Source organism: Gekko japonicus, unplaced genomic scaffold, assembly GCF_001447785.1.
Source record: "Gekko japonicus isolate JY-2015 unplaced genomic scaffold, Gekko_japonicus_V1.1 scaffold364, whole genome shotgun sequence".
In the NCBI taxonomy this organism is placed as follows: domain Eukaryota; kingdom Metazoa; phylum Chordata; class Lepidosauria; order Squamata; family Gekkonidae; genus Gekko; species Gekko japonicus.
This window is the reverse complement of record NW_015172562.1, coordinates 941,131-952,544: the sequence shown is the minus strand read 5'-3', so window position 1 is coordinate 952,544 and position 11,414 is coordinate 941,131. Positions and strand designations below refer to the sequence as shown.

Genomic DNA, 11,414 nt, shown 5'->3' with positions numbered 1-11,414 from the left:
GGGGGGGTCTGGAGGTGAAGGGGGGGAACTTAGACGTATGTTTCTTTTTCCCAACAGATAGGAAGGGGTCAGAAGTTTTCAGAGGTGGCAAAGGACCTTCCCGGGAAAGCTGACTGGCGTTGTTGCTCATACTGTGGGTTTGTAGCCCTCCGTCAGGGTTCTGACGATGAAAGTGATTCTGGGGACGAAGGCGCGAAGGAACAGCCGCCTTCTCGGGCACCCACCCCTGAGCCTGCGAGGGAGGATGATGAAGAAAAAACCGCAGACGTGGTTTTATGACTTCCCTAAAGTTTTATGACTTCCACCCGAAGGCCGTGTTTATTTACTACATGAATTCCCAAATGAATTCAGAGAAGCACATTATCTTCTAACAACCATGTCAATTAGGTTGGACTAAGGCCTATTATGCATGCACAGCTTACTGCAGAGAATCTGAGCAGTCAAGCCTTTAAGCTTGACTTCGGATTCTGTGCCTGCTCCATGCACCATTCTTTTTTTCTCTGGTGCATTTATTCTGCAGCTACAACCAAAAAACCACACTTTTTCTTAATTGGGGTGGGAATGTCACATGACAATTGGATGGTGGTGTCCAATTTTTTTTAAGCAGTTGCCCTATTGCAGTTGTGCAATAGCATCCAGCAAGTACCTTTCTTTTAAATCCTTGTGGTTCAGGTTTTGTGCATGCATTTTAGGATTAGTTCATTGAATTAAAGGGAACAGAAAGGCAAGCAGGGAAGGGGGAAACCCAAGGTTGAAACTAACTAGACTTTTCCTGAAACTGACAAGCAGCTGTAAAGCCTGGTTTTCCATACTGCTGTGCACTAGGGGATTCTCTGCTGTGTTATCAGCCACTGTGAAAAAGGGGAAAGAGCACATGATCTCATAATACGGGGGAACATGTTGAGTGCACAGAATGCATGGTAGAAGCCACTGACACTGGCATTGCAAGCTGTGATTGTTGGCAATGTGTGTGTGCGTGCGCGCGCACCTGTAGGAGAAGGCAGCCCAGCCAGGCTCCAATAGCTCCCTGCCAGAGCAGCTCTGTGCTGCCTTTTCCTGCTGCCTGGTTTAAAGAAGGTGGCCAGTTTGACCTTTGGAAGAGAGAACTCCATGTTATATTTTGGTGCCGAAACCTTCCAATTTAATATTTGGAACATTTTTGGAGACAAGTCTTCTGATGAAAGGAATTTAGAAACAGCATGATCACCAGGAACCTGTAGAGATCTGCCTCACCTGATAAAGAGGACTGTTTCAGCAGATAAAAAAAATCTCATCACAGGGCAACAAGCTTAAATAGAATCGTCTCAGTCAACATATATCTGTGTGCAGAGAACAGGCTTCGAAGACGTCTTGACAGTTATAACCCTGGGGATTTTTATTAGTGTTACTAACAATTAGAGACTGTGTTATCTTTTGTTTGGTTAGCGGTGGATGTACATGCTTCTTATTGTGATACTGCAGATTATATGCAATGACAATTTGATATATTATTCTTATAAATATTTTTACATAGTAGACATTTTCATAGTGATTCTTTGATGTATACGCCTACACTGTGAAACTTAAAACTGGTTTAAATATGGCAGCAGGAGAGTTTGCAGACTGATGAATGGTGGAAGGTATAGAGTGAACAGAATGACCTCGATGTGGAAGGGGGAGTGACCTTGGAGGGGTAGCAAAGGGGCAGAGAGAAATTGGCATGCTTTTGAATTACCTTCAGCTCAGAAGCGAAAGAAGGGGAAAATTGGCACAAAACCACTCTCAGAAAACCCAGGAAAACATCAACCAGAAAGTGAACTGAGCACTGAAGGGAGAGTAATAAATGCAGAATGAAAAAGAAAAGTCAGCAGAGATGCACAGCAAAAGTGAGGGGAAACACCCATGTGTTAGAGAGACAATCCCAAGACCACACAGGCCTAAGGCAATCACTTTATCCCATATGAGCAGATATGTGTGTGGGATCATATTGGCAAATGGCCACACAGGGACTATTTCCTGTTTGCTTTCATTGCCACTACAATGACATTCACAGTGGCAATGGAGCTTCCACTTGGAGAGTTTCTCCGTACTTTCCCCTTCTGTCTGCCATTTCCTTCCCCCTCCTCCAGTAAGCTTGTTGTCATTTTTTTTAAAACCCAGCAATAGAAATATCACTACAATTTTTAAAATACTGTAACAGTACCAAAACTTATCACTAAAGAAAAAGGTAGAAAGTCCACTGGCGATGGTGTGTGTGTGTGACAGGTGCAAGGGAAAATGGCACTAGATTGGTCCACACTTTTCCAAAACCTGATTTGAGAACAGTTTTCCCAGCAAAATTGTACCAAAGCCAGTTTGGGAAAATCCACAGATGAGATGGGGAACACCTGAAAGGATGGAAGAAACATCATGGTGTCATGCAGAGGACAAAATGAAAACTGCTGCTGGTGGGAGTGGGGAATGAAGAGCAAGAGGTCCGTGTGGAAACAACCTTAAGTTATGCTCTGGCACACTACCCAGTCTTCACAGGATGGCTACAGACCGCAGGGGTGCTCTTTATAAACAGCACTCATGTATATAAAACCATAGCACACGAGAAGGCAGTAAGCCACCTATTGTGTCCTATCATTAATTTTTACCTTATCAGGCTTATCTCCTCTTTGCCAGCTTTCTAAGGGGCTGTGCAGTGATGAACACAGGCGCACACCGCATAGTAAACCACAGAGCTGATCTTATACCTGCTGAGAGTATCAACATTCTCTTCCAAAACTGCAACCATTCTCGGCCTCGGTAATGAGTCAATAGAGATTTCCACAGAAATAGAGACCATCAAGCCTCGATTCGGCTCTGGCCCAAGCCCTGGCAGCCTCTGCAGCCACGCCAAATAATGGCACTCACCCACGCTCCCCATAGCTTCGGTTGGCTGACTGAAATCCTTACTCAAGTTTTACAACCCCCCCCCCCCCCCTTCAATCTCTGTAACTCCTCTTTAATGTCTTGCCTGCCCTCCTCCTCACAGCTGGGGCACCCCCTCCCTTTTACCTCAGCCTCCTGCACGCCTCCCTCTGCCTAAGCACAGTTTCCTCCATCCGCTTTCTCTCGCTTCCCCTCCCCCAGCCCCACACTGCGCGTCCGGGGCCGCCCCTTCTTTCTCCTCACGCTGACGACAAGCCCGCCCGAACTCCCCTCCCTCCTTGCTTCCTTCCTTCGTCTCCCCCTCGCCTAGTGAGGAGCCGAGCGCGGAGCGGTCCCGCCCCGGATCCCCGCCCTTCCTCCCCTCCGGAGCCAGCGGCTGCTCAGACCCCGCCGCGCCGGCAGCCGGACGGCTAAGAAGGCGCTGGTGTCGCCCGCCTCGAAACGCCCGCCTCGCTCCGCCGCCCTTGGCAGCCACCCCGCCCCTGCCCGGGGGCAGCAGCAGCAGCAGCAGCAGCGACTCCCCCCCGCCCTCTCCGAGCCCAGCAGGCAGCCCGCGCTTCTTCGGGGCTCTTCACGCGCCCTCCCTGAGTCTCCTGCGGCCGGCCCGAGCCCCACTGGCGCCATGGGCTGCACCGTGAGCGCCGAGGACAAAGCGGCCGCCGAGCGCTCCAAGATGATCGACAAGAACCTCCGTGAGGACGGCGAGAAAGCGGCGCGGGAGGTGAAGTTGCTGCTCCTGGGTAAGAGCCGTGCCCCCCCCCCCCCTCCCCCCACCACCCCCCCTTGGCTGCCCCCCCCCCCCCCCCACTCCCCCCACTACGCCGCTTGGACTGCCGTCCTCCTCTCCCCCACGGTTGAATCCCGTGCATGTTTACTCGGAAGGGAGCTTCACTGAGTGGTTTGGGCTTACTCCCATGTAAGCGCGCCTCGGGTGGCGTTCCTGGACCCTCGCGCCCATCTCCGTGTTCAGATCCCCGCATCCCCTCCACTTCCACGCCCACTAACTGCGCTCCCTCCACTTCTGGGGCTTCCCGGGACCCCGCTGTGCTAGGCGCCCCCTTGCCTGCGTTTCAGGCTTCGCGTTGTCTCTGTGATTCTCTTCCCTCCCTGCGGGCGCCACACCCCTGCCTCACTCAGCCCGTCTCCTTCAACAGCAGTAAGATCTCAAAAAAAAAACCCCTCCCCCGGTTATTCTAGGTTAAGTAGTGGTTTCATCCATTTTATTCCAGTGGGTTAAAAACACAGGTGGGGAGTAGCCCTCTCCAAAGCTTTTCAACTCTTACTGGTTGAAGAGACTGGTTATGGTCATATCCTTTGAATGAGCATTACAGCCGTTCCCCTTCCTCTTCTCCTTGTCCCGTTCACTTCCCTAATTTAGCTCACCACTTTTAGTAGCAAGCAGTTTTTCTCTCTCTCTCCAGAGATGAAGTGAATCTCTGGAATGTCTCCAGAATCCACATCCTTACCTCCCCCTCCTCCCAAACTTCTCACAAGTCTCCTTCCTCGATAGCATCTGTAGTACTGAAATCTCAGCCCTCCTGTTTTCTGTTTTGTGCTATTGATTGTAAAGTTAGGAAGAATAATCTATGCTGCAGTCCTGAACAGAGTTGCACCCTTTTAAGTCAGTAGAAGTCAGTGTGCTTAGAAGGATTTAACACTGTTTTAGGATTGCACTGCTAAATTGCGAGTAAGTGGAGGCTGCTTGTGGAGCGAATGAGTAACTGGAAATTGTGTTCCCCTCCCTCTTGATATGACTACTTCTGTTAACTGGCACTTCAACAACAGAATCTTTCTTGTCACACTGTCCTCCTTTCCCCTCCCCCTACAAAGATTTAAATAGGTGGCTGTGGTGTTCTTCTCCTAGCAGCAATCGTGACTGGTTCTTGGTGCCTGTAGCTTCCTGCAGGGCTTTGTGGTGTGGTGTTACTTTTATGAAACTTTGCTCTCTTCCTTTTCTTGAGAACATTTGCTGTTGCACAAGCTGGGAGAAGTAAAACCAAACCAGAAGTGCTCATTTTCTCATCATGCGTTTGGGTGGTTCATTGTGTGAACATCCTGCAGAATATTTTAATGTGCATAAATGCATTACTGAGTGAAGTGCTTTTTGGATTGCTATAATTTCATCAATGTCTTCCTATATGAAATATGGCTACTGTATGTATCTGGGTTTGGCTGATCATCCTGGAAAAACAAAGTAAGTGAATTATTGGTCTGATTTTGTCATGGAGAAAAATCTTCACTTGGTCTTGTCTAGTGAGGTAGCAAGGTATTTTACACTTGGGGAGGCTTAGCTGGAGGAGGGCTATGACACCTGACAAACTCACTAACAATTACGTGGAATATACATGCACTGATATAGTGTTCTTTCGTCTGTTAGTTCAATAGCAGACATTGTACCAGCACAGTCAATGTACACCTCTGCTTCTAAAACACTTGAAATATTGGTTTACTAATTTCCGTAGCTTTTAGCAAAAAAAATGAGCCTGAATGAACTGTTGTTTAGATGCAAGAGGCTTCCAAGCATGAACTAATTAATCTTCTGACATCACTGCTCTTATGCTTCTCCCTCTAAACACAGATTTTCAGCCCTTCTAATAGCTGTTCCTTTTGTTACATCCTTCAGTGTATATTTCCAAGGAAAGTGATTATTGATTCAGTCTTTCAGATTTGAAATTGTGCTTTGCAGCACCTCAATAACTGAGTATAGCTTGTTGAGCGTAGTCAACCCAAAAAGAAGGGAATAGAGAACTGCTGGTAATAGAAGTCATCTTAGTTTTAAAGCAGATAAAGAACAGGGGAGGAACTTGCAGGAAAGAATGATGGGAAGACCTCTCTTTTTATTTAGGCGAATACAAAGCTGCAAGGAATAAGGTTTGTGTTCGCTATATCTAGAAAGATTCATGGTATCTGGTACTTTTTGTCCTGAAAAGTAATATTGATAATCAGTTCTAAGGACATTTATTTGGAAGTATGCCTACTGTATTTCAGGGAACTTCTTTCCAGGTAATCAAACATAGGATAAGAGGTTATTTTTCCTCTTGAGCTATTTGATACTGTGCATCAGTAATATTGTATACTCTGTTATAAGTGCAGTTAGGCATTGGGGAAGTTTTATCTCCATTTTGCAAATCATGCTGTGGCATTAGTAGGTTGTGATTTGGTCAGATCTGTAGCTGTGCTTTCGATGGATTCTTCCTCTTATTGATTCTGTGAGACAAGGTAATAAGTATGTGAAGAATTTTAATCTAGTATATGTTGCTTACTTCATTAAATTGTTGGGCAAAACTGCTTCTGACTTGTGTAAGTAGTCCCGGTGGCTGTGACATAGAATGTAAGGTTTATTTGTTTTGAGGCCTATTTTTTTTACTTATTTACGTCATTTATAGTCCGCCTTTCTCACGAGGACTCACAGCAGATTACACAGAATGAGTTAATACAATTAACAGGGTGGGACATTTAATAAACAAGGCAATAGGATGGTAGGTTTATAGAACCAGAAATCTAAAAGCAGAACTGAAGCAAAGCATATGTGTTAACATGATACGTTCAGTGATGCAAAATTACATAGTAGGGTCCTACTTACAGCAAACTACGTAGTAGTAAAGACCTCAATCCCTAATAATTTATCAAAGTTATTTTGTGAAACATTTTGTACAGTGCCTGCATAGAAAAGCTCTCTTGAATAGTTCAGTTCTGAATAGTTTGTGGGATCCTTCCTGACCTCCTCAGGCTGGCCATTCCACAAGGTGGGGGCCACAATGGAGAAGGCATGTGCACAGACAGCTGTTGATTTTGCCCTTTGCAGGTTGGCATCTGCAGAAGACCTTGCTCAGGGGAAAGATGGTCTTGCAGATATGAGGGTCCAAGGCCATGAAGAGCCACTACTTTAAATTAAGCCTGGTAACTGATGGGCAGCCAGTAGAATGACTATAGAATGTGTATGGTAAGTCCCCAAAGGGGACCAATACATTTTCACTGGTATAGTGTTGAGGATAATGATGGAGTTGGGTCCATAAATTATGGCAGGTTTAGTGTTCTAATCTTAGTGTAGCTTGGCATTTCCCCCTTTTAAAGCAAATAATTGAAAGACAGTAACAAAGTATAACCACTTAGTATTTACAAAAAGGAAAGAAAAACACTTGTAGATAAAAGTTACATGGTGTGACTTACCACGATTACTCTGGGGAACCGGACACATAACAATTGCGTTTTTATTCAATTTAAGCTTTATATCTGTTATAGATTGTGCCAGATCAATTGCACACATGAATTAATTACATTTACATCCTGTTGTTCTCCTAATGCAACATATACTGGGTAGAGGGTGCCCAGGACGTCTCCTATCCAGGTCAGGTCCAAATTTGCTTTAGTTCAACAAGGTTTTAAGAGATTTTAATATTTTTATTGTTTTTTTTAAATTTAATTTTTTTTGTTTTATTTGTTTTAGTTGTATCGGCTTGTCAGCCATCTCCTATAAGCCACCCAGAGCCTGTTCACAGGGTGGGCGGGGTATAAATGTAAATATAAATAAATAAAAAGGTTGTTACATCATGTGACCTCCAACTTTATCCTGGGATCTGGCATGAATGCCACTGATTCATTACATTTTCTCCTGTGGATATGCAGCTGCCTAGATGAATTTTGCATAACACAGGAGATTTTCTCCTGTTAGGTGTAAATTATGTTGTTATAAAAGACTCTTCACTCATTATGAGACTTTGGATTTCCACACTGTATCATATAGATGATAGGCATGTGACCTTATGTGTAAGAAAGTTGTGGCCTTGAGAGTATTCTCTAGATGAAATGGATTGTGTTAATACTACATTGAAATCTTTGTCTAGGACAGGGGTGGTCAAACTGCAGCTTGGGAGCCACATGCAGCTCTTTCACACAGTCTAACTTAGAGTTAATAAAAATCAAATTTGCATATTTTTCAATTAAAAATGTGTGTAATATTGGTTCATGTCTTGCGACTCTCAGACATCTGACGTTTATTCTGTGTGGCTGTTACATTAAGCAAGTTTGGCCACCCCTGGTCTAGGACAACTAATCCACTAATTTATGGTCTGTAGCAGTGTTCCTTTCTGCTGCATAGTTAATAAGTAGTATTGCTTGTGTTAAATATGTCCCTGCAGGATTTTGTTCAGAGCACTTGCATTTTTTTCTGTGTGAGTCTGGATGACAGATGTTGATGGTGGCCAGGGAGGCTCTTGTGATAGTTTTTCTTCTTGTACAGCTTCCAAAAAAACAACAACCCCAACCTGAAAGAAAATAATATCTCATGTCAAGTATGAATAGACTCAACTGGTGGGCAGAATTTATTTTTGGATTTCCAAGGCAGATCAATTATTATTCAGGCAATCTTTGAGAACTACACAAAAAGGTACTTAAAAAAACATTGGTTTACATTGTTTGCTAGATAGAAATGCAAAATGGTATTCATGCACAGAATTTTTAATGCTCTGGTTTAATCTTAGGCATAACTGAAGAACTGTTGAAATTGACTTCGAATGGTTGGATGGGAAAGAAAGACTGTGCTTCACAAAGAGTGGTAAATGAATCAGTCATGCAAGACATCTTGCTGCCTAGATACTAATTGTTAATGCTGTACTTAATGTTAAAAAAACCAGGGATTGCTTGTTAATTTCAGATCGTTACAGCACATGAAATCTGGTAAGTAAATACTTTAAATAGAGTGAAGCCATTAAGGGCTATTGGAGTGGTGCTCTGCAAGTGGTTTTTATCAGCAAATTCTTGTTGCAAGATTGTATTTATAGCTAGGGCAGAAATTTAAATAAAGAGCCAAGGCTCACAAAGCCATTCTCAAACAACATAAAACAGTACAACAAAACCAGCAATAAATATAAAATGCAACAATAAATTAAGTAAAGCAGTTTGGCAGTCTATCCTGAATAATGTTTCCAGCAGTACCGTGTTTCCCCGAAAATAAGACACTGTCTTATATTTATTTTTTCTCAAGAAGACACACTAGGGCTTATACCACAAATGCATAGAAATCCTGCTTATTTTTGGGGAAACAGCGTACACTACATATCAAAAACTCTGTCTGAAGAACCAGGTTTTAATCTTCCTTTTGAATCTCAATAAAAGGTGAACTTGATAGCCTTTTCTACAAAGAAGGCTCGCCAATGAGGATACATTTTTGCAAACTGACAGCCTAAAATCATGTTGACAATCTAAAGTAATGTCTGAGTCGAGGATTTATGTCAGCTGTCCATGTGATATCATTCAGAGACAGTATGGTTGTTCCAAAAAATACACTAGGGAAAGTTGTTTCTGCGGGAGAATACAATCAATGATCAGTTTCACTAGATATTGGTCCCAGGGCATGGTCTGAAGGCGCCTGGTGCAGCGGCCTTACTGAAGCTAAGCAAAGTGGGGGTCAGCGCCTGGATGGGAGGCCTGCTGGGATTCCTAAGTATACGGTGAGTCATGTGGGAGGAAAGTGGGTTACATATAAGAAATAGAAGGCAGTGTTGTTTAGTGGTCAGAATATTGGATTACAACCCAAGTCCAAATCCCTACTCAGACTCGAATCTTACTAGGAGATCTTATTATTTTCTCTCTGTATATCTTGTCTCACAGGATTGTTATGAGGACCAAATGTGTGGGGGAAGAATCATGTATGCCTCCCTGAGTTTCTTGCAGGAAGGGTCAGAAAAATATGGACATGCAAGGCTTCTAAATATTATTTTGAAGTTTCATTTTCTTATTTGATGGGGGGGGAAGTTGCTGTTTTTATTAGCAGTCTAATAAAATTGCTTTTGCCAATCTCCAGTGTTCATATTCTGTGACTGTTTTTCTGATAAAAGATCAAATGATTATCAGCTATACCTGCCTGTGCAGGGCAGTAATAGCATGCCTACAACAAATATTTTTGTATTGATTGGTTTCTCTGATTTAGGGTAACAGCTGCAACAACCAGAGGCTCAACATGTTGTGCGTGCTCAGGTTTATTGCCTTAGTATCACTCCATTGAGGCTTTCTTGTGGTTTGGCTGCAAAGGTGTTCTTAGCATTTTCATCTAGCATCTTTCATTTCAGAACTTTTCCATTTCTGCTTCTCATGCACATATTCAGCTGTCTTTTAAAAGGTGTTCCCATTGCTGATACCAGGTGACCCCCATGCAGCTGAGTAACCAAAGGGTGGTGCTCACACTCACTTGACAAATCTAGCATTTTGGGACTTTTTTTTTGCTCATCTGGAAAAAAAAGCTGGGGAAAAGCAATCTTGCCTTTCGTTCTCCTTCTGTGTTGTATAGAACTCTGCTTAGGCTGTGCCATACTCATTCATCATTATAAAGACATCTGAAGTTTATTAGTGCTATAACAGCTCATTCCAGAAGGCTATACTCTACCCTCACAAAACTGTTGCTGCTTGTAAATCAAGCATGGCCCAATCGAATAAAGCTGCCGCCTCCTCCGTTTGAGAGAACATCGCACGGTGGAAGGTTTGGGTTATGAAAAAAGCATCTCTAAATGATTTTGCATTCATGTAAAACTTTCGAGCTCTTGGTTCTGGTAGTTATAAAATGGAGTGTTGAATTGTTGCAGGATATTGCCTTGAAACCACATAGTTCAAAGGAGTCATCATCCGCCCAGTGACTCGAGAATAAGAGGGTTGAGAAATGTGACTTTAGCTTTTGTCTAAAAATAAGGCACTCAAACCTTTCCCCTTGATTATCCTCCACCATTCTTAGAACAGAAGAAGAGTTTCTGAATGTTGCTGGCCATTAAGCCTGGGGAAAGAACTTTGCTTAATGCATTTCTTAGCAGAGTGTTCTCTCGAAATTTTCCTTACTTGCTTGATGTTTTCCTTCGGGGCTTGTTGCTTCAGTGTCTGAGCACTTCTAATTTAGGTGGCTTCTTGGGAATGAGTTAACAGCATTTCTAATAATTGGCGTAGCAATTTCTGGTGCACCAAGGTGCCTCTATCTTGGAGGACCAAAGATTTTTTTGTCATTGAAATGCAAAAGTTGGTTTTCATATAGCAGCACAAAATGTAAATTGAAGACCCGCCGAAGAGAACTGGAGGAATTTCACATTACTCTTTTTAACCCGTTTTGAAGCTGTTTTTGATCCGTCGTGGAGTAAACTGGTATAGGGCTGCCATTTCACACATGGCTTTCCCCTTCCAGTAAAGAGCTGTATCTGAAGCGGTTTGCCTTTTCAGACCGCACCGCTTTTTCCCTGCTGTTTTTTGCCACGCGAGCGATCTCCAGCTTTTTTTTGGAAAGTTCGCTTTAGAGTGCTATAGCACTATGGTGCTATAACAAAACACTCAAGGCATTCCAGTGGAGTTGATATAATGCCGTTGTGTTATTGCGTTATAGTGTTATACTGCTATAGTGCTATAAAGCAAACTCCCCTCCCCCCAAAAAAAGCCGAAGATCGCCTGCACAGGCGAAAAACGGCGGGAAAAAGCGCATCGGAACTGGGAGAGGAAACTGAAGACTACTTGGAAACGGTTGACAGGTAAAACGCTTCAGCCCCGTT

At 43.6% G+C, this 11,414-nt stretch overlaps 1 protein-coding gene across 1 annotated transcript in view; it reads left to right on the top strand.

Moving 5' to 3' along the window:
• The first annotated feature begins 3,173 nt into the window (after positions 1-3,173).
• Positions 3,174-11,414, top strand: part of GNAI2 (guanine nucleotide binding protein (G protein), alpha inhibiting activity polypeptide 2) — a 184,758-nt gene continuing 176,517 nt past the window's right edge. Inside the window, exon 1 of the mRNA XM_015421249.1 lies at positions 3,174-3,635. Coding sequence (XP_015276735.1) covers positions 3,518-3,635 — 118 coding nt within the window. The 5' untranslated portion in view covers positions 3,174-3,517. The remainder of the gene's footprint in view (positions 3,636-11,414) is intronic.